The 26,682-nt window shown below is 45.8% G+C and overlaps 1 protein-coding gene across 6 annotated transcripts in view; it reads right to left on the bottom strand.

The window, feature by feature from the left end:
• LOC311142499 (nuclear receptor corepressor 1-like) overlaps nt 1-26,682 on the bottom strand; it is a 127,629-nt gene that overhangs the window by 12,802 nt on the left and 88,145 nt on the right. For 4 of the 6 annotated variants that reach the window (XM_084178148.1, XM_084178150.1, XM_084178149.1 and 1 more), the window contains 20 exons: nt 24,197-24,333; nt 23,802-23,892; nt 21,405-21,888; nt 20,859-21,105; nt 20,112-20,316; nt 19,118-19,279; nt 17,912-18,078; nt 16,803-16,920; nt 16,405-16,491; nt 15,468-15,526; nt 15,024-15,189; nt 14,828-14,947; nt 14,621-14,704; nt 13,940-14,196; nt 13,467-13,797; nt 12,970-13,194; nt 12,480-12,686; nt 10,207-10,356; nt 9,574-9,777; nt 9,193-9,331 (listed from right to left, as the gene is read on the bottom strand). In XM_084178148.1, the coding sequence (XP_084034274.1) occupies nt 9,193-9,331; nt 9,574-9,777; nt 10,207-10,356; nt 12,480-12,686; nt 12,970-13,194; nt 13,467-13,797; nt 13,940-14,196; nt 14,621-14,704; nt 14,828-14,947; nt 15,024-15,189; nt 15,468-15,526; nt 16,405-16,491; nt 16,803-16,920; nt 17,912-18,078; nt 19,118-19,279; nt 20,112-20,316; nt 20,859-21,105; nt 21,405-21,888; nt 23,802-23,892; nt 24,197-24,333 (3,640 nt within the window). The remainder of the gene's footprint in view (nt 1-9,192; nt 9,332-9,573; nt 9,778-10,206; nt 10,357-12,479; nt 12,687-12,969; nt 13,195-13,466; nt 13,798-13,939; nt 14,197-14,620; nt 14,705-14,827; nt 14,948-15,023; nt 15,190-15,467; nt 15,527-16,404; nt 16,492-16,802; nt 16,921-17,911; nt 18,079-19,117; nt 19,280-20,111; nt 20,317-20,858; nt 21,106-21,404; nt 21,889-23,801; nt 23,893-24,196; nt 24,334-26,682) is intronic. The other 2 variants (XM_084178151.1, XM_084178152.1) reach the window with 2 other exon arrangements.

The raw sequence follows: 26,682 nt of genomic DNA, 5'->3' as shown, positions 1-26,682 counted from the left end.
TCTCTGGTACCGCACGGCAAGCGGTACCGGAGCGCCAAGTCTAGTTCCAAAAGGCTTCTCAACAGCTTCTACCCCCAAGCCATAAGACTCCTGAACAGCTAAATCATGGCTACCCGGACTATTTGCACTGCCCCACCCCCCCCACCCCATCCCCCTCTTTTACGCTGCTGCTACTCTGTTTATTATTTATGCATAGTCACTTTAACTCTACACACATGTACAGTGAGGGGAAAAAAGTATTTGATCCCCTGCTGATTTTGTACGTTTGCCCACTGACAAAGACATGATCAGTCTATAATTTTAATGGTAGCTTTATTTGAACAGTGAGAGACAGAATAACAACAACCCCCTCTCAATCAGAAAGATTTCTGGCTCCCAGGTGTCTTTTATACAAGTAACGAGCTGAGATTAGGAGCACACTCTTAAAGGGAGTGCTCCTAATGTCAGCTTGTTACCTGTATGAAAGACACCTGTCCACAGAAGCAATCAATCAATCAGATTCCTAACTCTCCACCATGGCCAAGGCCAAAGAGCTCTCCAAGGATGTCAGGGACAAGATTGTAGACCTACACAAGGCTGGAATGGGCTACAAGACCATCGCCAAGCAGCTTGGTGAGAAGGTGACAACAGTTGGTGCGAATATTCGCAAATGGAAGAAACACAAAAGACCTGTCAATCTCCCTCGGCCTGGGGCTCCATGCAAGATCTCACCTCGTGGAGTTGCAATGATCATGAGAACGGTGAGGAATCAGCCCAGAACCACACAGGAGGATCTAGTCAATGATCTCAAGGCAGCTGGGACTATAGTCACCAAGAAAACAATTGGTAACACACTACGCCGTGAAGGACTGAAATCCTGCAGCGCCCGCAAGGTCCCCCTGCTCAAGAAAGCACATATACAGGGCCGTCTGAAGTTTTCCAATGAACATCTGAATGATTCAGAGGAGAACTGGGTGAAAGTGTTGAGGTCAGATGACACCAAAATCGAGCTCTTTGGCATCAACTCAACTCGCTATGTTTGGAGGAGGAGGAATGCTGCCTATGACCCCAAGAACACCATCCCCACCGTCAAACATGGAAGTTGAAACATTATGCTTTGGGGGTGTTTTTCTGCTATGGGGACAGGACAACTTCACCGCATCAAAGGGACGATGGACGGGGCCGTGTACCGTCAAATCTTGGGTGAGAACCTCCTTCCCTCAGCCAGGGCATTGAAAATGGGTCGTGGATGGGTATTCCAGCATGACAATGACCCAAAACACACGGCCAAGGCAACAAAGGAGTGGCTCAAGAAGAAGCACATTTAGGTCCTGGAGTGGCCTAGCCAGTCTCCAGACCTTAATCCCATAGAAAATCTGTGGAGGGAGCTGAAGGTTTGAGTTGCCAAACGTCAGCCTGGAAACCTTAATGACTTGGAGAAGATCTGCAAAGGGGAGTGGAACAAAATCCCTCCTGAGATGTGTGCAAACCTGGTGGCCAACTACAACAAACGTCTGACCTCTGTGATTGCCAACAAGGGTTTTGCCACCAAGTACTAAGTCATGTTGTGCAGAGGGGTCAAATACTTATTTCCCTCATTAAAATGCAAATCAATTGATAACATTTTTGACATGAGTTTTTCTGGATTTTTTTGTTATTCTGTCTCTCACTGTTCAAATAAACCTACCATTAAAATTATAGACTGATCATTTCTTTGTCAGTGGGCAAACGTACAAAATCAGCAGGGGATCAAATACTTTTTTCCCTCACTGTACATATTACCTCAATTACCTCGACTAGCCGGTGCCCCGGCACATTGACTCTGCACTGGTACCCCCCTGTATACTGTTATTATATTTTACTGCTGCTCTTTAGTTATTAGCTTTTATTTTTTTACTTAACACTTTTTTATATATATAAAAAATTGCATTGTTGGTTAAGGGCTTGTAAGTAAGCATTTCACTGTAATGTCTACACCTGTTTTATTCGGCACATGTGGCAAATAAAATTTGATTTGACGAAACATAGGCCCAACACTTTACATGTTGCGTTTATATTTTTGTTCAGTATATATACAGTACTAGTCAAAAGTTTGGACACCTACTCATTCCAGGGTTTGTCTTTATTTTCACTATTTTCTACATTGTAGAATAATAGTGAAGACATTAAAACTATGAAATAACACATATGGAATCATGTAGTAACCAAAAAAAAGTGTTAAACAAATCAAAATATATTTTATTTGAGATTCTTCAAAGTAGCCACCCTTTGACTTGATGACAGCTTTGCGCACACTTGACATTCTCTCAACCAGCATCATGTGGTAGTCACCTGGAATGCAATTCAATTAACAGTTGTGCCTTCTTAAAAGTTAATTTGTGGAATTTCTTTCCTTCTTAACGCGTTTGAGCCAATCAGTTGTGTTGTGACAAGGTAGGGGTGGTATACATAAGATAGCCCTATTTGGTAAAAGACCAAGTCCATATTATGACAAGAACAGCTCAAATAAGCAAAGAGAAATGACAGTCCATCATTACTTTAAGACATGAAGGTCAGTCAATCCGGAGTGCAGTCGCAAAAACTATCAAGCGCTATGATGAAACTGGCTCTCATGAGGACCGCCACAGGAAAGGAAGACCCAGAGTTACCTCTGCTGCAGAGGATTAGTTCATTCGAGTTAAACCTCTACAGGATCGGTGTCCCTATACCGGGACGGTTGCTGCTCAATACGCGATATGTGACTAGAATGGAGTTGTAAACAACAGCCAACTTTCCGGGACATAGACATGTCTTATATGGGCAGAAAGCTTAAAATCGTGTTAATCTAATTGCAGTGTTCAATTTACCGCTTCTCCTTCACCCAAATTCAGACAGCTGATGTTCTGAAAGAGCTGCAAAATCTGGACCCCTACAAATCAGCTGGGCTAGACAATCTGGACCCTTTCTTTCTAAAATTAGCCGACGAAATTGTCGCAACCTCTATTACTAGCCTGTTCAACCTCTCTTTCGTAACATCTGAGATCCCCAGAGATTGGAAAGCTGCCGCGGTCATCCCCCTCTTCAAAGGGGGTGACACTCTAGATCCAAACTGTTACAGACCTATATCCATCCTGCCCTGCCTTTCGAAAGTATTTGAAAGCCAAGTTAACAAACAGATCACCGACCATTTCGAATACCACCGTACCTTCTCCGCTATGCAATCTGGTTTCCGAGCTGGTCATGGGTGCACCTCAGCAACGCTCAAGGTCCTAAACGATATTATAACCGCGATCGATAAAAGACAGTACGGTGCAGCCGTCTTCATCGACCTGGCCAAGGCTTTTCGACACTGTCAATCACCACATTCTTATTGGCAGACTAAATAGCCTTGGTTTCTCAAATAACTGCCTTGCCTGGTTCACCAACTACTTCTCAGATAGAGTTCAATGTGTCAAATCGGAGGGCCTGTTGTCTGGACCTCTGGCAGTCTCTATTGGGGTGCCACAGGGTTCAATTCTCGGGCCAACTCTATTCTCTGTGTATATCAATGATGTCGCTCTTGCTGCTGTTGACTCTCAGATCCACCTCTACGCAGACAACACCATTTTGTATACATCTGGCCCTTCATTGGACACTGTGTTAACAAACCTCCAAACGAGCTTCAATGCCATACAACACTCCTTCTGTAGCCTCCAACTGCTCTTAAACGCTAGTAAAATCAAAATGCATGCTCTTCAATCGAACTCTGCTTGCACCCGCCCGCCCAACTAGAATCACTACTCTCGGCGGGTCTGACTTAGAATATGTGGACAACTACAAATACCTAGGTGTCTGGTTAGACTGTAAACTCTCCTTCCAGACTCACATTAAGCATCTCCAATCCAAAGTTAAATCTAGAATCGGCTTCCTATTTCGCAACAAAGCCTCCTTCACTCATGCTGCCAAACATGCCCTCGTAAAACTGACTATCCTACCGATCCTTGACTTCGGTGATGTCATTTACAAAATAAATAGTCTCCAACACTCTACTCAGCAAATTGGATGTAGTCTATCACAGTGACATCTGTTTTGTCACCAAAGCCCCATATAATACCCACCATTGTGACCTGTACGCTCTCATTGGCTGGCCTTCACTACATATTCGTCGCCAAACCCACTGGCTCGAGGTCATCTATAAATCACTGCTAGACAAATCCCCGCCTTATCTTAGCTCATTGGTCACCATAGCAACACCCACCCGTAGTATGCGCTCCAGCAGGTATATCTCACTGGTCATCCCCAAATCCAACACCTCCTTTGGCCGCCATTCCTTCCAGTTCTATGCTGCCAATGACTGGAACGAACTGCAAAAATCTCTGAAGCTGGAGACTCTTATCTCCCTCACTAACTTTAAGCATCAGTTGTCAGAGCAGCTTAACGATCACTGCACCTGTACACAGCCCATCTGTAATTAGCCCACCCAACTACCTCATCCCCATATTGTTATTTATTTTGCACCCCAGTATCTCTATTTGCACATCATCTTCTGCACATCTATCACTCCAGTGTTAATACTAAATTGTAATTATTTTGCACTATGGCCTATTTATTGCCTTACCTCCATAATTTACTACATTTGCACACACTGTATATAGATTTTCTATTGTGTTATTGACTGTACGTTTTGTTTATCCCATATGTGACTCTGTGTTGTTGTTGTTTTTAAATCGCACTGCTTTGCTTTATCTTGGCCAGGTCGCAGTTGTAAATGAGAACTTGTTCTCAACTGGCTTACCTGGTTAAATAAAGGCGAATAAAAAAAAAAAAAAAAAAAATTACAGTAGCTTTTAGAGCTAAAAAAGACCATGCTATTGTTTGAGGATAGTGCACAACAAAACACTTTTGTCACGGCAACTGGTTTGATACATTCACCTCTTAAGGTAAATAATGTACTTACATTCAGTAATCTTGCTCGGATTTGTTGTCCTGATGGTCCCAGAGATAAAATGTAGCATAGTTTTGTTTTATAAAATCTATTTTTATATTCAAATGTAGGAACTGGGTTCTATAGTTTGACACCCTGCTGTCTCTTGCTCCACACCCCACACCACATCTCCCTCCGGCCATCTAGATGTGTGAAGGTTAGTGTATTTTCTGTAGGGAAGCTAATGATCCACCATGTATGACATTCCTGGGAGTGTGTAAAATAAAAAATAAAATTACCATAGCATTTTTGTATGTTCTCTATAGTTATGTACTTGAAACTGTATAAATTGACCAATTCGGAACATTTGGGAAAACTCCTTGCAGACTTGATACAAAATATTGTGTAGTGATGTAATCCTTCACTGGATCAGTCTGAAACTTTGCACACACAATGCTGCCATCTTGTGGACTAAATCTAAATTACACCTATATTCCTACATCACTGTCTGGCCTTTCTCTTGCATTTCAAAGCTGATGCAACTAAACAAAAAATAGAAAACACATGTTTTTTTTTGTTTCTATTATCTTTTACCAGATATGTGTTATATTCTCCAACATTCATTTCACATTTCCACAAACTTCAAAGTGTTTCCTTTCAAATGGTATCAAGAATATGCATATCCTTGCTTCAGGTCCTGAGCTACAGGCAGTTAGATTTGGGTATGTCATTTTAGGCGGAAATTGGAAATAAAAAGAGTCAGATCCTTAAGAGGTTTTAACTGCACCTCAGATTGCAGCCCAAATAAATGCTTCACAGAGTTCAAGTAACAGACACATCTCAACATCAACTGTTCAGAGGAGACTGCGTGAATCAGGCCTTCATGGTCTAATTGTTACAAAGAAACCACTACTAAAAGACACCAATATGAAGAAGAGACAAGCAATGGACATTAGACCAGCGGAAATCTGTCCTTTGGTCTGATGAGTCCAAATTTGAGATTTTTGGTTCCAACTGCCGTGTCTTTGTGAGACACAGAGTAGGTGAATGGATGATCTCCGCATGTGTGGTTTCCACCGTGAAGCATGGAGGAGGTGGTGTGATGGTGCTTTGTTGGTGACACTGTCTGTGATTTATTTAGAATTCAAGGCACACTTAACCAGCATGGCTACCACAGCATTCTGCAGCGATACGCCATCACATCTGGTTTGGGCTTAGTGGGACTATCATTTGTTTTTCAACAGGACAATGACCCAAAACACACCTCCAGGCTGTGTAAGGGCTATTTGACCAAGGAGCGTGATGGAGTGCTGCATCAGATGAAATGGCCTCCACAATCACCTGTGGTCCTCTGTAGCTCAATTGGTAGAGCATGGCGCTTGTAACGCCAGGGTAGTGGGTTCGATCCCCGGGACCACCCATACAGTCTGAGGTACTTCGCCCCAGTCTGAGGTACTTTGCTCCGTTAATCTTTCCCTCGATCCTGACTAGTCTCCCAGTCCCTACCGCTGAAAAACATTCCCACAGCATGATGCTGCCATCACCATGCTTCACCGTAGGGATGGTGCCAGGTGTCGTCCCGACGTGACGCTTGGCATTCAGGCCAGAGTTCAATCTTGGTTTCATCAGACCAGATAATCTTGTTTCTCATGGTCTGAGAGTCTTTAGGTGCCTTTTGGCAAACTCCAAGCGGGCTGTCATGTGCCTTTTACTGAAGAGTGGCTTCCGTCTGGCCACTCTATCATAAAGGCCTGATTGGTGGAGTGCTGCAGAGATGGTTGTCCTTCTGGAAGGTTATCCCATCTTAACAGAGGAACTCTGGAGCTCTGTCAGAGTGACCATCAGGTTCTTAGTCAACCTCCCTGACCAAGGCCCTTCTCCCCCGATTGCTCAGTTTGCCCGTGCGGCCAGCTCTAGGAAGAGTCTTGGTGGTTCCAAACTTCTTCCATTTAAGAATGATTGAGGCCACTGTGTTCTTGGGGACCTTCAAAGCTGCAGAATTGTTTTGGTACCGTTCCCCAGATCTGTGCCTCAGAGTCTACGGACAATTCCTTCGACCTCATGGCTTGGTTTTTGCTCTGACATGCACTGTCAACTGTGGGACCTTATATAGACAGGTGTGTGCCTTTCCAAATCATGTCCAATCAATTGAATTTACCACAGGTGGACTCCAGTCAAGTTGTAGAAACATCTCAAGGATGATCAACGGAAACATGATGCACCTGAGCTCAATTTCGAGTCTCATAGCAATGGGTCTGAATATTTATGTAAATAAGGTATTTCTGTTTTGTTCTTTTTATAAATTTGCAAAAAATTCTAAAAACCTGTTTTCGCTTTGTCATTGTGTGTAGATTGATGAGGAATTTTAGTTATTTAATCCATTTTAAAATAAGGCTGTAACTAAACAAAATGTGGAAAAGGGGAAGGTGTCTGAATACTTTCCGAATGCACTGTGTGTGTGTGTGTGTGTGTGTGTGATATATACAGTGAGGGAAAAAAGTATTTGATCCCCTGCTGATTTTGTACGTTTGCCCACTGACAAAGAAATGATCAGTCTATAATTTTAATGGTAGGTTTATTTGAACAGTGAGAGACAGAATAACAACAAAAAAATCCAGAAAAACGCATGTCAAAAATGTTATAAATTGATTTGCATTTTAATGAGGTAAATAAGTATTTGACCCCCTCTCAATCAGAAAGATTTCTGGCTCCCAGGTGTCTTTTATACAGGTAACGAGCTGAGATTAGGAGCACACTCTTAAAGGGAGTGCTCCTAATCTCAGCTTGTTACCTGTATAAAAGACACCTGTCCACAGAAGCAATCAATCAATCAGATTCCAAACTCTCCACCATGGCCAAGACCAAGGAGCTCTCCAAGGATGTCAGGGACAAGATTGTAGACCTACACAAGGCTGGAATGGGCTACAAGACCATCGCCAAGCAGCTTGGTGAGAAGGTGACAACAGTTGGTGCGATTATTCGCAAATGGAAGAAACACAAAATAACTGTCAATCTCCCTCGGCCTGGGGCTCCATGCAAGATCTCACCTCGTGGAGTTGCAATGATCATGAGAATGGTGAGAATCAGCCCAGAACTACACGGGAGGATCTTATCAATGATCTCAAGGCAGCTGGGACCATAGTCACCAAGAAAACAATTGGTAACACACTACGCCGTGAAGGACTGAAATCCTGCAGCACCCGCAAGGTCCCCCTGCTCAAGAAAGCACATGTACAGGGCCGTCTGAAGTTTGCCAATGAACATCTGAATGATTCAGAGGAGAACTGGGTGAAAGTGTTGTGGTCAGATGAGACCAAAATCAAGCTCTTTGGCAACAACTCAACTCGCCGTGTTTGGAGGAGGAGGAATGCTGCCTATGACCCCAAGAACACCATCCCCACCGTCAAACATGGAGGTGGAAACATTATGCTTTGGGGGTGTTTTTCTGCTAAGGGGACAGGACAACTTCACCGCATCAAAGGGGCGATGGACGGGGCCATGTACCGTCAAATCTTGGGTGAGAACCTCCTTCCCTCAGCCAGGGCATTGAAAATGGATCGTGGATGGGTATTCCAGCATGACAATGAGCCAAAACACACGACCAAGGCAACAAAGGAGTGGCTCAAGAAGAAGCACATTAAGGTCCTGGAGTGGCCTAGCCAGTCTCCAGACCTTAATCCCATAGAAAATCTGTGGAGGGAGCTGAAGGTTCGAGTTGCCAAACGTCAGGCTCGAAACCTTAATTACTTGGAGAAGATCTGCAAAGAGGAGTGGGACAAAAATCCCTCCTGAGATGTGTGCAAACCTGGTGGCCAACTACAAGAAACGTCTGACCTCTGTGATTGCCAACAAGGGTTTTGCCACCAAGTACTAAGTCATGTTTTGCAGAGGGGTGAAATACTTATTTCCCTCATTAAAATGCAAATAAATTTATAACATTTTTGACATGCGTTTTTCTGGATTTTGTTGTTGTTATTCTGTCTCTCACTGTTCAAATAAACCTACCATTAAAATTATAGACTGATCATGTCTTTGTCAGTGGGCAAACGTACAAAATCAGCAGGGGATCAAATACTTTTTTCCTTCACTGTATATATATATATATATAGAACAAGGTAGAGGGTAAGAAGGGCTGTTATGTTTTGTGAGGGTCTTCATTGCAAACGGCATAACATTATAAAATATTTAGTGCAGGCAGGTATGCTCCTAACGTGCAACTGAAAGTATGCCCATAAGAATGGATTAACAGTACACATACACACTAAGACTCAGAGTTTACATGAGGTGAGGTCAGGGCTTATGAGGCCAGAGAAGAGCATGCTTAGACTCACATGAGAGGGGTGATGACACCCTTGCTGTTGGCTCCCTGGAAGATGCTGGGCCGCTGCTGCTGGGCATCCTGTGACCTCATAGAGGGGGAGGGGCTACGCAGGTAACCACGGCTACCTGGTCTGTCTGGCTGCCCTGGACCTGGGGGACAAATAAGAGTAGACTTCAATAACAGAGAAGAGCAATTCAAAGATAGAAGCTTATAATGGCTTTTCCACCACTGTGCAAAAGCCAGGCTACATAAATCCTTAACTCCGGAAGAGCATCTGTCCAGCCAGGTTCAATCGAAATAAACTACTATTAAATTGTTCACATTCACATACATTTCTGTATTATTGATGACACTGTACAGCAATATACAATATAATGACAATGAGTCTCACCTCCACGCATGTAGTCATTGGCAACCGCTGCAGCCACTGCTCGCTCACGCTCTCGTTGTCTGTGCTCCTGTTCCCGCTCCCTGTGCTCCCTTTCTCTCTCTTTCTCTCGGTGCTCTCGATCTCGCTCCCTTTCTCTTTCACGCTCCCTCTCTCGTTCTCGCTCCTGGTTGGCCGCTGCAGTAGCTGCGAGGTGGGCTTGGTGGCCTGTAGACACAAAGAAACAGACAACACACACAGTAGGTTTACACACCATCTCTACTTAGGACACCATCGCTGAGGGGTAAGAAGAGTGGTTGGGCCGCCTTAAGCACACAGTGCTGTTGTGAATGCCTGACAAGACAGAGAGAAGAGTGTCCCACCGTGATGTTGACCTCAAATTGAACTATTTTTAATTTATTGTTTACATTTCCCAATAAATGAGGCAAACCGAAAGTCTGATTTTGAGAAGAGAAGTTACTGAACTATGTGTTTATTTAGATCTGGTCCATAGAGGTGCGTAGAGGTACGCTCAGATTCTCAGACCTCAGGGGAGTGCAGCAGGGCAGAGTGCATAAGGGGCTGTGGGGTTAGGAGGAGGGTATAAAGGAACAAGAGGGGTGTCAGGTCGGGGTTGGGGCAGGATGGGGTCCTCACCTGGAGATATGGAGGCTTGGTTGAAAGGCCTAGGAGGGAAAGGGGGTTGAGCTCCAGGGATGTAGGTGATGCGGTCCAAAGTGGGAGTACCTGTTCCCCCAGGGTGAGGCAACAGGATAGTTGGAGGCATCTGGGCTAGATCAATAATCCCTTTTACAGACAGAAGCAAAGGGCCAACGGTGAGCAACACGAACCAAATCCATAGGATCAATTTGAAGAGTTATGAATGAACACTGTGTACAGTAGCCTTGGTTTTACCAGTCACCTTACTCTGAACAGTGCTCAAAAATAATATATTTTTTTTTGTAAAAGGGCTGCTTATTTTTTCAAAAAGGTGTGTGGAGTGGTGGTCACATTGTAAGAGGTAACCACTGGGCAAATGAAAATTGGAAGTTTGTCAACACCCAATTTATAAAATTGAGTATTAGCTGTAGTCAGCTGCAGCCCCAACATATACAGTGGGGAGAACAAGTATTTGATACACTGCTGATTTTGCAGGTTTTCCTACTTACAAAGCATGTAGAGGTCTGTAATTTTTTATCATAGGTACACTTCAACTATGAGAGACGGAATCTAAAACAAAAATCCAGAAAATCACATTGTATGATTTTTAAGTAATTAATTTGCATTTTATTGCATGACATAAGTATTTGATACATCAGAAAAGCAGAACTTAATATTTGGTACAGAAACCTTTGTTTGCAATTACAGAGATCATACGTTTCCTGTAGGTCTTGACCAGGTTTGCACACACTGCAGCAGGGATTTTGGCCCACTCCTCCATACAGACCTTCTCCAGATCCTTCAGGTTTTGGGGCTGTCGCTGGGCAATACGGACTTTCAGCTCCCTCCAAAGATTTTCTATTGGGTTCAGGTCTGGAGACTGGCTAGGCCACTCCAGGACCTTGAGATGCTTCTTACGGAGCCACTCCTTAGTTGCCCTGGCTGTGTGTTTCGGGTCGTTGTCATGCTGGAAGACCCAGCCACGACCCATCTTCAATGCTCTTACTGAGGGAAGGAGGTTGTTGGCCAAAATCTCGCGATACATGGTCCCATCCATCCTCCCCTCAATACGGTGCAGTCGTCCTGTCCCCTTTGCAGAAAAGCATCCCCAAAGAATGATGTTTCCACCTCCATGCTTCACGGTTGGGATGGTGTTCTTGGGGTTGTACTCATCCTTCTTCTTCCTCCAAACACGGCGAGTGGAGTTTAGACCAAAAAGCTCTATTTTTGTCTCATCAGACCACATGACCTTCTCCCATTCCTCCTCTGGATCATCCAGATGGTCATTGGCAAACTTCAGACGGGCCTGGACATGCGCTGGCTTGAGCAGGGGGACCTTGCGTGCGCTGCAGGATTTTAATCCATGATGGCGTAGTGTGTTACTAATGGCTTTCTTTGAGACTGTGGTCCCAGCTCTCTTCAGGTCATTGACCAGGTCCTGCCGTGTAGTTCTGGGCTGATCCCTCACCTTCCTCATGATCATTGATGCCCCACGAGGTGAGATCTTGCATGGAGCCCCAGACCGAGGGTGATTGACCGTCATCTTGAACTTCTTCCATTTTCTAATAATTGCGCCAACAGTTGTTGCCTTCTCACCAAGCTGCTTGCCTATTGTCCTGTAGCCCATCCCAGCCTTGTGCAGGTCTACAATTTTATCCCTGATGTCCTCACACAGCTCTCTGGTCTTGGCCATTGTGGAGAGGTTGGAGTCTGTTTGATTGAGTGTGTGGAGAGGTGTCTTTTATACAGGTAACGAGTTCAAACAGGTGCAGTTAATACAGGTAATGAGTGGAGAACAGGAGGGCTTCTTAAAGAAAAACTAACAGGTCTGTGAGAGCCGGAATTCTTACTGGTTGGTAGGTGATCAAATACTTATGTCATGCAATAAAATGCAAATTAATTACTTAAAAATCATACAATGTGATTTTCTGGATTTTTGTTTTAGATTCCGTCTCTCACAGTTGAAGTGAACCTATGATAAAAATTACAGACCTCTACATGCTTTGTAAGTAGGAAAACCTGCAAAATCGGCAGTGTATCATATACTTGTTCTCCCCACTGTACATAAACAAATCAGCAATAATAAAATAAAATTCTAAATCAATATGATGAGGCAATTTGTCAGGGTCATTTGCTTCTGAGCGTCTGGAAAAGGTAGCCACTAATTCACAAGCACACAGCCTGCATACTACCCACCCAACCACCTCCCCACCTCCCTCCCTCCCGTGAGAGAGGGACACACAGACAAGCCAGCCACCAGAGTCCAGTACCTCGCGCTCCGGGAGGGTAAGACAGAGCTATTGGTTGCTGTTCCCGTGGCGACAGGCCCCTGGTAACGTCGGGCCGTGGGATAACCTGCATCTGCTGGGAGGTGATATAATCATTGAGGATGGTCTGCCTCGTGTTCTCCATGGTGTACAGCTGGTAGGTGTTGTGATAGCCCGTTGGGGACGGCTGCCTCGGGAACATGTACGCAGCTGCAGGGGGGAAGAGGGGGATAGGTGAGGAGCAAACAGAGACCAATAATATGAACAACAGGCGAACAGAGTAATCACTCCCTACTGACGTCAATTGACTCAACCGGAGACTAGACAGGACATTCAGTGCCTACGAATGAGAGATGCCAAAGATACCCTTCATCAGTTTACCCAGAATCATTCTATCATTCCAGGATTCAGGTCTATTATTTTGTCGTTTAACAGAGGTTGGCTTAGGTTCACTGGGGGTGGCTGGGTAGCAGGGTGTGTGTGAGTGTCCTACCTGGGTCCAGGACAGCCCTGTGGAAGAGGGCAGGGTCTAGGTGTGGAGGCAGGTGGAAGCGGGGCTCTCCGGGGGCCATGGGGCGGTGGTGGGGGTCGAAGGGGCTGTGGGAGGCCATAGGGTGGTTGGGGTCACCCCCTGACACAGGGGACTTGGCTGGAACACTGTCCCTCTGAGTAGGGGTCATGGCACTCTTCCTGTCGTGGGACGCAGGCTTCCCAGAGCCTGGATAGGGGAGAAATGATCACAATTACAAATGGGTTTCATCAATACAAAGTCACAATAAACTTGGTTTATATATAGTACAGTAAAAATGAATATCTAATACAAAAATGTGTTCAACACTTTCAATGTCGGCAAATTGTAATGATGGCCCCATCATTGCTTGTGAATAATTGCTGTACAGTGAAACTACATGGTGCAGTCAGATACAGCTGACAGGATACATCTGCATTGAAAGTGAAGACTAAGAGAGGGATGGGTCAGACAAGACGTACCCTCCTGTCCTCGGCCCAGCATTGGTGAGCCTCTGGACATGGAGCTAGTGCTGTAGTTGACCGGGGTCCTGCGGGCGTCGGCATCTTGGTACATGCCCGGGCTGAGCTGGGACTTTCCTTGCTCCTGGTGGGTGGAACGCAGGACGGAGGTGGCTGAGTTGACCACAGAGGTGTGGCGCGCCCGCTGCTCCGCCGCCGCCTTGCTCTCCTCATACTTGGCTCGCTCCATGGCCTCCAGCGGGGGCATGGTGTGGCCGTGGGACAGCCTACTGGGACTGGTGATCAGGGACTTGACGTTGTGCTTGATGGCCGACTGGCTCAGAGGATGGCCCTGGTAGAGAAAGGAGAGGAGGAATTAGAGTGTCTGCTGGTGAGAACAGACAGACTGAGTGGATGAACTCAGTCAAATCAAGCTAATAACACACACTGTCACACACACACCAATGTGCTCCCTCTCCCTCACAAACACGCACCTGGGATATGGAGCCCTCCATGGAGGCTCGGATGTTGCCAGCCATGTCGGGGGTCTTGCGGGGGTCCTGTCCAGGCTGCTCCTGGCGGGGGATCTCGTGGATGGAGCGGCCCATCTCCTTAATGGTGTTCACCCCCTCGTAGGGCTTACCCTTACCTATCCCCCCCTCAAAGGAGCGGATGGGTGGGCTCTCCCTCTTTATCTGCTTGCTGTACTTCATGCTCTCCTCATAGGCCTCTGCAGAGGTTCTGGGTGTACCTGGAGTGGGAAGAGAAAAACACAAATGAATTTGAAACTTGGCTTAAAGCTGGAATCTGTACTTGGTGAAAATGACACGATATAACAACAAAGAAGTTACTTCAAACAACAAACACATTTTATTTCCCTCGGACATCATTGCACATGCGATTGAACAGCATTGTTCCTCTGTTTCATCAACAAAACAAAAACAATAAATGCACTGGGGGGGCGAACAGTGGTGCCATTTCAGATTTCAGCTTTAATGTGGGTTACATTTACATAGTAAAAATCATATCTGCTGAATTTAATTTAATTAGCTGTTTTCAATTTACTGATTTACATACATTTGTCTGCATTGTAATTCTCTGAACTGCCACGTTCTGGCTCATGCCCCAGTACATCTGAGCTTTGGAGCTGTGATGACACCTGATAACTTAATTACCTTGCATGATGGATCCAGCCATCATGGGCCTCTCCTTAGACTCCCCGTGGGGACTGTCTCTGGGCAGGGCTCGGCTGATCAACCCTGACAAACACACACAGTCAGTCACTCTCACACAGTGGCCTGAATATATGCACAGAGATGAGGGTAGAAGAAAAAAAAAAACTCACACACACACACACACACACACACACACACGCGCCTTACCTTCGAAGGGAGCTCCTTCTCTCCCGGGGTGGCCTCTGGCGACCTCCATCATATCGTAGGAGCGTTTGAGCTCATGGCCTGTCCTGGGGCTACGCGTGGCCTCTCTTGGGTTCTTAATGGCTACAGAGACAGGAGATTAATTACAGATTTACAAGAGGATCAAGTCAGAGTGACCACTAACAGAACTTAGCCTTACCGTCGTAGGAGAGGATGTGTCCACTCTTGCCTTCGTAGATGACGTGTCCCTTGGCCAGCTGTTCCCGAGCCTTCTCTGGGCTGCTCAGGTCCTCCGTGGGCAGCTTGGTGATGGTGCCCTTCAGCAGGTCAGCCGCAATGCTGGACCCGGACAGGGCTGGCGTGCCCTGGTCACACAGAAGAAAGGGAGAGAGAGAGAGAGAAAGGGATAAGGAGAGAGAAATAGGTCCAGAGAGAGGGAGAAGATCAGCAACCAGAAACTCAACTATTTTAAAAATGTTACATTTTTCATTTCGAAGAAATTTGCTCCAAGAATATTAGACTACTTCATAGTATACACACAGATATACATAATCATAAACGAAGTTGTTCTATAAGATGTCCATAGACAGGGTGGTGCTTGGATACGCAGACTGGTTTAACAATGTTAATGTCATTCTAATACCTGTGTGATTGATCCTCTGGCTGGGTTTCCTCTGCTGATACCCCCATCCATTGGGCCTCCTAGAAGGAAGACAACACACAGAGAGACAGAGACAGAGATTGAGAGAGAGAGAGAGAGAGAGAGAGAGAGAGAGGTTGGTATGCATGGATACATGAGGGCTGTACAGTTGTTCGCATTATATTCCTGGTCAGAATCACTCAAGCCCAATTCCAATTTTCCCTCATTCTCCCTGAACTGTGTACTTTTAAAATAATTGGTGTAAGAAATATGGTACACTCTGGCTACACTAATGTAATGCTTTTAAATCTTTGAGGGGGAGTGAACAAATGCACACTTCAGGGAGAAAAGTAGAGCAATTGGCTGAAGCCTGAAAGAGGGAGACTGAGGTTTCCACACCACACCCCCATGTCATCTCAGAGGTCAGTTGTAGAAGAAGGTGTGAGGAGGACTACTGGTGAGAGGAGGTGCTCGTTGAACTTGGGCTTGTGAAGGCCCATTCCCTCTCTCTCCCTCCCTCCCTCACCAGCATGCCACATTCTGTCAGGTCTGTGCAAACAGAGGGAGGTAGGGTGGAGGTCAGGGCCAGACTCATCCACTTCATTCTTCTATTTTCTCCCTCAGCCTGCGATAATGCTATTTTTCTCTAAATGTCTCACAGACCTGAGTTCAAATAGTATTTGAAATATTTAGTCCCAGAAATGCAAATCCCACCCATCTGCCACTCCAGGCAGACAAACACTGAGTATTTGAAAGATTTCATATATTATTTGAACAGGTGTGGTTTCTGAGTATTCACTGTTGGAATCAGCACGGGTGTGGTGAGTGACATACTCACACACTTTACCACGGTGAAAGGGGAAACACACAGAAGGCAAGGACAGACAGGTTGACACACAGATGGAAAGGTTGTGAGATGGACATACTGACAGACACGCACCTCTGACTACCCCCTCATACTGCGTCCGAGAGAGGAGGCCCTCAGACTGGCCACGCGGAGAACACTCCTCCTGCTTAATGTAGGTCACTAGGGAGAGGAAGGGAGGGAGATGGAGGGAATGAACAGGGGACAATTAGGGAAGGGAAGTGGGACATTTGGGACTGTCACATCAGGTCTGAATGAGATCAAACTTTGACAATATGGCTCTCTCTCATGCCAATCTAATAGCAGTGAGAGGAAAGGAGATGATGATAGACAGCAGGGCTATGTTCCATTATCCACACTAGCATACCACTTAGTAAGAAGACATGTATTGGGCATTTATTGTAAGTAGTATGCTAGTTTAGTAATTGGAATGTGGGTAGGGTGTGTGTGTTGTCCAGACTGGCTTGTCATACCAGGCTTGGGGGGGTCCTGCTGCCTGGGCAGGCCCAGGGATATGGAGCCCACAGAGCTCTTTGCCCCCTCTGGGCCACCGTAGACCGCGTGAGACGGCAGGTACGTACCAGGAGTCCCCTGAAATGGCCGGAACAGACAGGTCAGAATCAGGTCAGGGTTGCAAAATTCCAGTTGGTTAACTGGGATTTCTGAAAAACCTTGAAACTTGTCTGGAATTATACAGCAGGGAAATACAGGGAAGGTGCAATGTCCACAAATAAAGGTGGATCCAAGTGACATGTACCAAAGTTTCCCCTTTGGCATATTGGCTAGTAACAGTTAGAAAAACAGACTACCGTGTGCTACAAAGGCAAATACCCTTATCGGTTTCTTAGTAAATCATTATCACACAACAAATACTGTTATATTATGACAACGAGAAAGAGAGAATGGTGCCGAAAAACGATATAATATACATGTATAAAAAGTGATGTTATCAACAGCCAATGCTTACTTTTTTAATTGGGGCTATGACATTATATTACAAATCAGTCTGACAGTAGTTTTGGCAGTTTTTCAATCTGAAGACAGTTTAGTTTCAAGTGACTGAAATGCATCAGAAAGGTATTGGGAAGTTCAGAAGATCATCAGGCAATAATTTTGTATGATCTTCTGCGTAGAAAAGAACATCATCATTGATGTTCTTATTCCCACACTCTGATTTAGTGCCTCCTCATGACTACTCTGTTCTAATGAGGCTTGTTGCATTGTAGAGGGAAACAGAAGACCCATACGTGTTCCTGAGAGTCTTATCTTTCGGTGATGGGGTCATTATATTTTGTAGCATAAACCGTTCAAATGATAGAGTCACATCTGTAGGAAGAAAACAGAAACCGCCCAGTTCTATGAAACAAGTGCATTTAAAATGTATTTCAGAGTTTCTCTCACGACCCCATTTTCAAATCAGGCGACCCCACATTAGGTCGCGACCCCTAGCTTGGGAAAGGCTGCACAAGGGACTGCTAGGGCCCTCAAAATGCTAGAAACGGCCCTGTCCAGCTACACCTGTGTGGGTCTTACCAGGGGGCTGGCTGGAACTGAGCCCTCACCTGATGGATAGGGGTCTTACCTGTGAGATGGAGCCACCCTGGATAAAGGAAGGCTTGTCTGTGGGTTTGGAGGTTGGAATGAGCGGCGGAGGAGATGGAATGTTGGCGGGACGGCTGTGTCTGGAGAAAGTCACACGGACTCCATCGGGCAGGCTCTGGACCACCTGGTTGGGAGCTGGGTGGAGCACTGGGAGAGAAAAGAAAAACAGCCAAAGTTAGAAAGTGACACCCTCAATAATATGGTCATTTAGCATGAGACTTGTCCAGGATAGGGTAAGTAAGGAAAGAGAAAACACACAACAAATGTGTGGCAAGAATAGAGAATCCAGAGGCACTGAAAAGTATCTGCACTACTGCACCAAAAACACCTCAGGAAAAAAGAAACTCAATTGATGTCCAGTATGGATATTGTTTTTGGGGGTGCCATTTCCTTCAATTTGCAACTCAATTCAGCCCAAATTGTTTCTCATTCTCAGCCAGTGAATCATTAATTAGTCTTAACAAAAGGCTCCACCAGCAGCCCATCTCCCATCTATGAGTGCACGATGATCAAATATTGATTTGCCCTGAGGCTGCTCCCACAGATGTTTAAGCCTGCCCCCACAGATTTCCCAGACTGAAGCGAACAGTGAAGTGAGTTTGGTAGCTAGAGTTAAAATGCTGGGGCAGGCCTAGACATCTGTAGGAGCTGCCTCGGGGCCTCAGGGAGAGATGTCGGTCTGTGTTTTATCCTGTTAGTGAGTCACGGTGACCAGGAGTGACCTTCCTTGAGGAAGCAACTCCCGCTCCCTTCCGCCCCGCCGCACGCCTGGCCTCCATGCCCCTGCACTTTACTAAATCAAAAATGCTAATTTGTCTGGGGGAGTTCCTACAGAAGGCACAGATGTCAGCACCCTTGCAGCTCACACCGAGAGATAAGAAAACAAGCTACTCCATAATGAAATACTGATAAAGCCTTTCTGCAGCCAGGCTGTGTGTGTAATGTTAATATTAATTCATGATAGGGACAGATAGATGCTCAAGGCCAGCTACAATGCAGCTTAATCTACTCACAGAGATAAAGGGGAAAGAGTAGGGGGTGGGGTGGAAAAAAATAAGGCCAACTGTTCTGTACGAGCTTTAGCCAACGGAAGAAGAGTTGGCTACAGCACAAACAGTATGGGACCAGGCTAGGTGAATGGTAGAGAGGAGGCCAGATGGGGGAGGATAGAGCAGAGGGCGGTCACCTGGAGGCACGCTGTAGCGGGAGGCATTGGGGTCGTTGGGCTGAGGAGAGGCCTTGCTCATGTCCCTGGGAGAGAGCCTGTAGGGAGAGCCTGGCCGACCAGACTGGGCCTCCTGCTCCAGAGCCATCTTCATATCATAAGGCATGTAGGGGAAGGGCTTACCTGGAGAACACAACACAGAACAGAGACACATGAATGAAAACACTGCCACAAGATAAATTACACACACAAATAGACAAAGAATCAGAAGATGAAACACAATTAAAGGAAATTCATCAGTTATCTGAGGACACATGCTGTTGATTTTGATTATACATTCCAAAATCAACAAAAAATTATTGAGAAGCATCTTGGCATGAATTCGCAGTTTTCACAAAACAACCTCAGCCTGCTTTACTGCACCAACACGAACTTAGATTTTGCAGGCTTCTTCAAATATGGTATTACGAGACTATCCGAAAACCTTTTTAGCTTGGGTGTCTAATCACACACTTTCCCTCTTTCACCATTCAGACTCCGAAACAGGCTAGGCTGATGTGACCTTTGTGGCTGAATGACTCTCCTGCTGTTAAAAATAGGACCCCTTCTCTGTCGGTTTGCCTGGGAGGCACTGACTGTGTCCTGCTCTGACACAGTCAAGACATGCTCCTTCAAAAGTTGACAGCAGAATCCCTCTCTTCCCCCAGAGGCATTTCAGGAAAAACAAGCCTTCCCCATCAGAGGCTTCAGGTTTTGATGTTCGCACCACAGGTAAAATGGGGTCAGCTAACATCTTGTTCTGGCTCAGAGACATTTTAGAGTGGCAGTCTGAACCTGCTCTCTCTCTCCTCTCATATTTCCTTTTTTGACGGTGAACTACAGCGAACGGGACAGAATAAATGCATTGGCTACAAATAGGCTGCTGTTGGTTGAGAGGCTCAGGTAGGTAGGGGCTCAGAGGGAGGATATCGGTGTGTGTGTAGGCGTGTATGTGTTTGTGTGTACTCTCTCTTACCCTCCCTGTCCAGTATGGTGGGGCTGTGGGTGGTGAAGCCGGGGCAGTTGGGGGGTTGTCTGCTGCGCTCGGGGTCAGCCTGGTCCTGCCTCTGTTTCTCCTCAGCGTGGGCCGACTCGTGCACAGCCGTGATCTGGTGCTGGAACATGGCGAAACCGCTGAGGGGGGCTCCTATGGGCATTCCGCCAGGGCCGAAAGGCCCCACCTACAGGAAGGGGGTGAGGAGAGATGCCCATGTGAGGAAGACTGGGGACACACACAAGCTCTGTACCAGTGAAGCGAGCGGCTGATGCATTGCCCTCTAATAGTACTAAGAATAGTACTAGCGCATGTCTTTAAACCATCCCAGAGAACAGATAATGGACCTTATTGGATGAATGAAATGTAAAGAAATTAGCTAAACAGCTGTCAGATTAGATAGTGTTCGTGTTTTGCACGCAAATCTCGGCCCCACTGCTTAAACGATCCAGTTTGTCTGATCTCATTCCATAAGAAATAGAGAGACAGAAGCACCATAGAAGAGATCATTGGAGGGAAATAAATTGACATCAGAAAACAATTTGACAGTGTCAGCACATTAGCATGATTAGATTACACAACAGATGGGCACAATTTGATTGATTTAGATCCATGCTGACACATTGATCAACTGATTGATTGAACATTTCAATGACAGAAAATTAATGATTGGTAAGAATTGATTGATTGACAGGTTGGTTGGAAAAGTGCAGGGGATGATGGACTCACTTGACAGGGAGGTTGGTCTAAATAAGACATGCTTTCCCCCTGCTGCCTGCCTCCGTGTGCCTGCCTCTCCGAATGGGCATATCTGATCATAGAAAAGTGTGGGTTGCTATAGTGACTGACCATGGGCGGGATGGTAGCGGCGCGCTGCTGGAGCTGCTGCATGTTGAGGTGGGCCTGCTTGGCCGTGGACATCAGCACTGAGCCAGGAGGGCTGAGCAACGAAGGCTTGTCCATACTAGAGAAAATCCTGAGGTCACAGGAGAGAGGGGGAGACAGCAGAGGAACGGTGAGACACACTGGTCAGAAAGAGTTGAGGTAATGGTCACAGGAGTTACGATAAAGGAGTCCTGTATGGAACGATTCAATTACCACTAATAATATCAACCATTTACCACCTTAATAATTAATCCAAGTACATTTTGCCCTCATCTGATCTCCTATACTGATAGTATCAACAGCTGAGTGATCATTAGCTTCACCCAAATAGCTTAGTTTTTAAATTCAAGTGGCCTTAATCCCATCCCTGTGATCACCAGCCTGACCCACCTCTGTCTCTCGGGCTCAGCGTCTACATCCTCGTCCGCGCTGCAGGTGGCGCTGGAGTCGTTGTCCGAGTGGTGCCCCTCCCTCTGCCTCTCATGCTCCCCCTTGTCCCCCTTCTCCTTGGCAGAGTCAGGCTCTACCTTCACCTGCACCTCCCCGGCCCCAGCACCCCCAGGCTTCATGTCCACGTCCTGGGGCTCGCTCTTGGGGTGCCCATGGCCCTCGTAGGCCACCTGGGCCCTCTCCCCGTCCTCCTGATAGCCAGGCTCTCTGGCCTCTACCTCGGGGCTCTTCTCCAGCTTGACCCTCAGCTCCCCGTAGGGCAGCTCCTGGACCCTCCCATTGCTAGCCTGGCCCTTGTCCTGGTCAGACCGCTGGTTCTCTGACCCTCCAGCTCTGTCTCCCCTCTGGGAATCCCCTCCGGCCTTGGAGGGGTCCGCCTGGGACGGGGACGGGGCGCTCTCTGTGTCTGAGCTATTCTCTCCACCTGTAAGGGCACACAGAACAGGAGAAGACATGGGTGAGACGCACTCAAATCCCTCTGCATGGCATACATAGGAACTGACCCTGGGGAGAGGGACACATACTGATCAATGCAGATAGAAATGTTATGGATAAAAATATGCAGTATAGATAAAAACACAGACCACATAAAATGCATAAATATACTGCAAACCATAAAACCAATGATGCATGCAATGTTGCCTGTGTCTGGCACTGTTGCCATGGAGAGAAGAAACCTGAACCTTGAATAATGAAAATAATAAAATAAAGCATATGTCGATGCCAAGATAAATCTGACACAGAGGTCAAACTGAATCAAATCAAACGCCAAAGATTCTGTCCAGATAAGGTGACCAAAAAAAACTAATCAAAATGTGTCCCCTCAGACAGAAGCAGGGTTTTAAGAACACTGAACATTGCCCTCCCAGCAGCATTACTGGCCATGCTCAACCACGTGACACTCTGCAGTCAGCAGGCAGTTACACCAACCAACTAAGACCTTGAGGACAGATTTGGGTTTCCTTGGGAGTCAATAAGAGCTTCAAAAACAACACATGATATAGTGACCTCCTGTAGTCCCGACAACTTTTCAACTACCGGATCGTAGTTGGTTGTCATCAGGAGGGGCAGAGAGGCAGTGGGAGGGAGAGAGAGAGACAGGCACAGAGAGACTAGCAGGCTGCAAGAGTACGGGAAAGCCTCTACTACCTCCCTCCTCCCGGTCAGGTGAGAGGCTCAACCCTAAACCGATTTGCTTCACCTCAGCCACTTTACTTTACCACAGCCAAAAGCTGGAGGGAGATTGGGGCTCCACTCCAAAATAGAGAAATAGAGAGATAGAGGGTGAGAAGGGGAGCAGAGAGGGAGAGAGAGAGAGAGAGATGGCCAAGAGTGACAGACAGTGAGTGATCGGTCTGTGACAAACCCAGGGAGACATTGAATTCATGAGGACATTTAGGGCCAGGATGAAATGGAAAGGTCCCAGACTTAATCTGGACTCACATCCATTAACCCATCCCCATACGTGGCAGAGCATTGTAGGGCAAGGGAGTTGAATATTCAAAACAGGCCCTTTCTGCCCTGTTCCGACAGCATTTTAGAACTTTAAAGAGTGGAGAGAGTGAGAGCAAGAGCAAGATTGAGAGAGAAGACGGCAAGTGGAGAGGGAGAGTGATGGGGGAGTGAAGAGATGCAGAGGAGAGGGAGAAAGAGACGGAGTGATGGGAAGAGAGCAGAGAGTTGGGGAGAGATGGAGTGGAGGACAGAGAGGGGGATAGGAGGAGAGAGAGCGGGAGAGAGCAAAGGGGAGAAAGAGAGAGACGGGGAGGCCCTGTGGATCAAACGAGTGGAGCAGCACTCAGCATTCCATGCAGAATGCTTTCTTGACTCTTCAAAGCCAAGGAACAGTTACATAACCCAGGCCCAGCAGTCAGAATTAGTTCACATCTTTTATCTCTCGCTTTCCCCCCCCCGCCTTCTCCCTTTACATTTGATCCCTTTTTTCTCTCTCATTAAAACTATAGACAGTATAGAGAAATTACTGGGGCTCCTTCGCCATTCATTCAAATCAAATTTTCACAAGACAGACAGTTCAAGAGGTTCTTTCTGAAGTGGACTCACTCTTACAGTTCTCTTCACTCTTCTATAGAGGCGTTTCTCTAACTCCCAGTGTCTTTCTCTCTCTCTCTCTCTCTCGCTCATTCACACACACTCACTACTACATCGTACATTCACTCAGATCAAAAGTAAATAAATAATAATCAAAAACAATTCTTAACAATGGTTGTGTTTGTGTTTTGGGCTGTGCAGACAGTGTAAGTGTGTCTGAATGTGAGTTTGGATAAACAGATGGATGGTGTGCGACTCTGGTGTGGGTGTGTCATCTCTCTGACTGACCATCGCTTTCCTCTGGGTTTTCGTCGTCGTCAGCTGAGGCCATGCTCTCGCTCTGCGACGGGTCTCGATCACCCCGCGCCCGCCGTGTGTCCTGAACAAACACAGGTTATAGAACAGACTACAACTTCACTGCTCCTCTGGTTAATACAGAAAATACCTTAAAGATAGTTTAAAGACAGTGACAGACATACATGTTCTGATAGACGTTACAGAAATAAAACCTCTTCACATTGTACCTGAACAGGGGTGTATTCATTAGGCACTAAACTGAAGAAAACAAACTGAAACCGGGAGGGACTCCTTGGACGATAAGGTAAGCTCTTTTATTGCCATTGTATTTTAATTTCATTTTTTGTGTGCCCATATGAACACAATCGTGTTGAGTGTTGCTGTACCTGCTTGTGTTGCTGGAGCAGGTTGTCCAGGTTGTGCCGTCTCTTGTAGTTGAAGTAGAAGTTCTTGCACTGAGCCTCGCTCTTGGTGCCCACCATCTTGGCAATGGCTGGCCAGTTACGCCCATGCTCGACAAGCCCTGGCAGAGGAGAGGGAGGGAGACTGGGTTGGGATCGGAACCTAAAACAGGCCCAGATTAAGCCTATTCATTGAATATTAACCTACTACAGATTCACACCACCTCACCTGGTAAAACCCTGCAGGCCAACAGTACTTATCTAATCCAACAATTAGCTTTAATGGAGTCTCAATAAACTGTTTAAGAAAGACAGACCACGCTTACAGAGAGGTGCAGTGGACAGCCGATTACCTTTGAAATTAGGGTGTCTCTTGACCCTCCCTCCCTCCACTGCATTTCTGAGCTAAAGGACACTGGCACTTTGACAAATCACCTCAGACTGGAGCCCAGAATAGGACAAAGGCCCATTACAACACCATCTGAATTAATGGAAGACAGAGGACACTGGACAGAACATTTAGCGTCACGTTTTGAGTCACTTGTTTACAAGAGACTTCGGGTGAGGAGGATTTCAGGCTCTTGGACTGTAATACAGTATTATGATTAGATATTTTTTTTAGTAGTAGTAATCACTTCAAAATGATAATGGTGGTCCAGTTGCCCTATTTAGTGACTGGCCACATACAACATGGGCATTATCCATTCTCCCCAGAAATTGTCAAAGACTCCAGCCACCAAAGTCAAACTGTTCTCTCTGCTACCACACGGCAAGCAGTACCGATGCACCAAATCTGGAACCAACAGAACCCTGAAGAGCTTCTAGCCCCAAGCAATAAGACTGCTAAATAGTTCGTTAAATAGTTAACCAATAGCTACTCGGAATATCTGCATTGACCCTTTTTGCACTTTTGACTCATCACATACGCTGTTGTTACAGTTTATTATCTATCCCGTTGCCTAGTCACTTTATCCCTACCTATATGTACATATCTACCTCAATTACCTCGTACCCCTGCACATCGACTCTGTACTGTTACCTCGTGTATATAGCCAAGTTACTCATAGTTTATTTATTCCTCGTGTTATTATTTTTCAATGTTTTTTGCTATTTGTTCTACTATGTATATTTTCCCCCTCTCTGCATTGTTGGGAAGGGCATGTCATTGTTAGTCTACACATGTTGTTTACGAAGCACGTGATAAATAAATGTTGATTTTATTTGAAAACGTGTGAATACTGTGAATGATGTATTCACTCATCTCTTAGGTTAATAGAAGTAATCATATCAGGGTCTTTCCTAAAAGTTAAAAGGCGTAAATTTTTTGGGGGATATGTATGAATTAAATTGTGTATGACTTAATTCGGGTTTCAGACAGACTGATCCCTAATATTCATCATGAGGCCTACCACAAACCAAAATAAAATCACCCATCCCCCTCCTCACATTAATGGCGCCGGAGAAGATGGCTGCCGATTTACAGCCCTCTAACCAATTGTACTATTATGTGTGTTTTTTCGCGTTATTTGTAATTTATTCAGTACATAATGTTTCTGCCATCATCTCTTATAACCAAAAAGAGCTTCTGGATATCAGGACAGCGATTACTCACCTCGTATTGGACGAATAATTTTTCTTCAACGAGTTGGACGCGAAGGATATCCTACAGACACCCGACAAGGCCCAAATCCCCGTCATTCGCAGGAGAAAGAGAGAGATATCGTGGACATAGGTCGGGGTGCCTTGTAAGGATCCGACGGCGAGCGAGTAAACTGCCTCTTCCATCAATCCTATTAGCCAATGTTCAATCATTTGAAAATAAATTTGATGACCTAATATTACGGTTATCCTACCAACGGGACATTAAAAACTGTAATATCTTATGTTTCACCAAGTCGTGGCTGAACGACGACATGGACACATACAGCTGATGGGATATACGCTACATAGGCAGGATAGAACGGCTGACTCCGGTAAGAAAAGGGGTGGTGGTTTGTGTATATTTGTAAACAACAGTTGGTGCACCAAACCAAATACTAAGGAAGTCTTGAGGTTTTGCTCGCCTGAGGTAGAGTATCATATGATAAGCTGTAGACCACACTATTTACCAAGAGAGTTTTCATCTATATTTTTCATGGCTGTCTATTTACCACCACAAACCAATGATGGCATTAAGATTGCACTCAATGAGCTGTATAAGGCCATAACTAAACAGGAAAACGCTCATCCAGAGGTAGCGCTCCTAGTGGCCGGGGACTTTAATGCAGGGAAACTTAAATCCGTTCTACCTCATTTCTACCAGCATGTTAAAAATGTGCAACCAGAGGAAAAAAACCTCTAGACCACCTTTACTCCACAGACAGAGACGCATACAAAGCTCTCCCTCGCCCTCCATTTGGCAAGTCTGACCATAACTCTATCCTCCTGATTCCTGCTTATAAGCAAAAACTAAAGCAGGAAGCACCAGTGAC

The sequence above is a fragment of the Coregonus lavaretus genome (assembly GCF_964263955.1).
Source record: "Coregonus lavaretus genome assembly, chromosome: 15".
Taxonomy (NCBI): domain Eukaryota; kingdom Metazoa; phylum Chordata; class Actinopteri; order Salmoniformes; family Salmonidae; genus Coregonus; species Coregonus lavaretus.
Note: the sequence above shows the minus strand (reverse complement) of the source record. Positions and strands in the feature narration are given on the sequence as shown.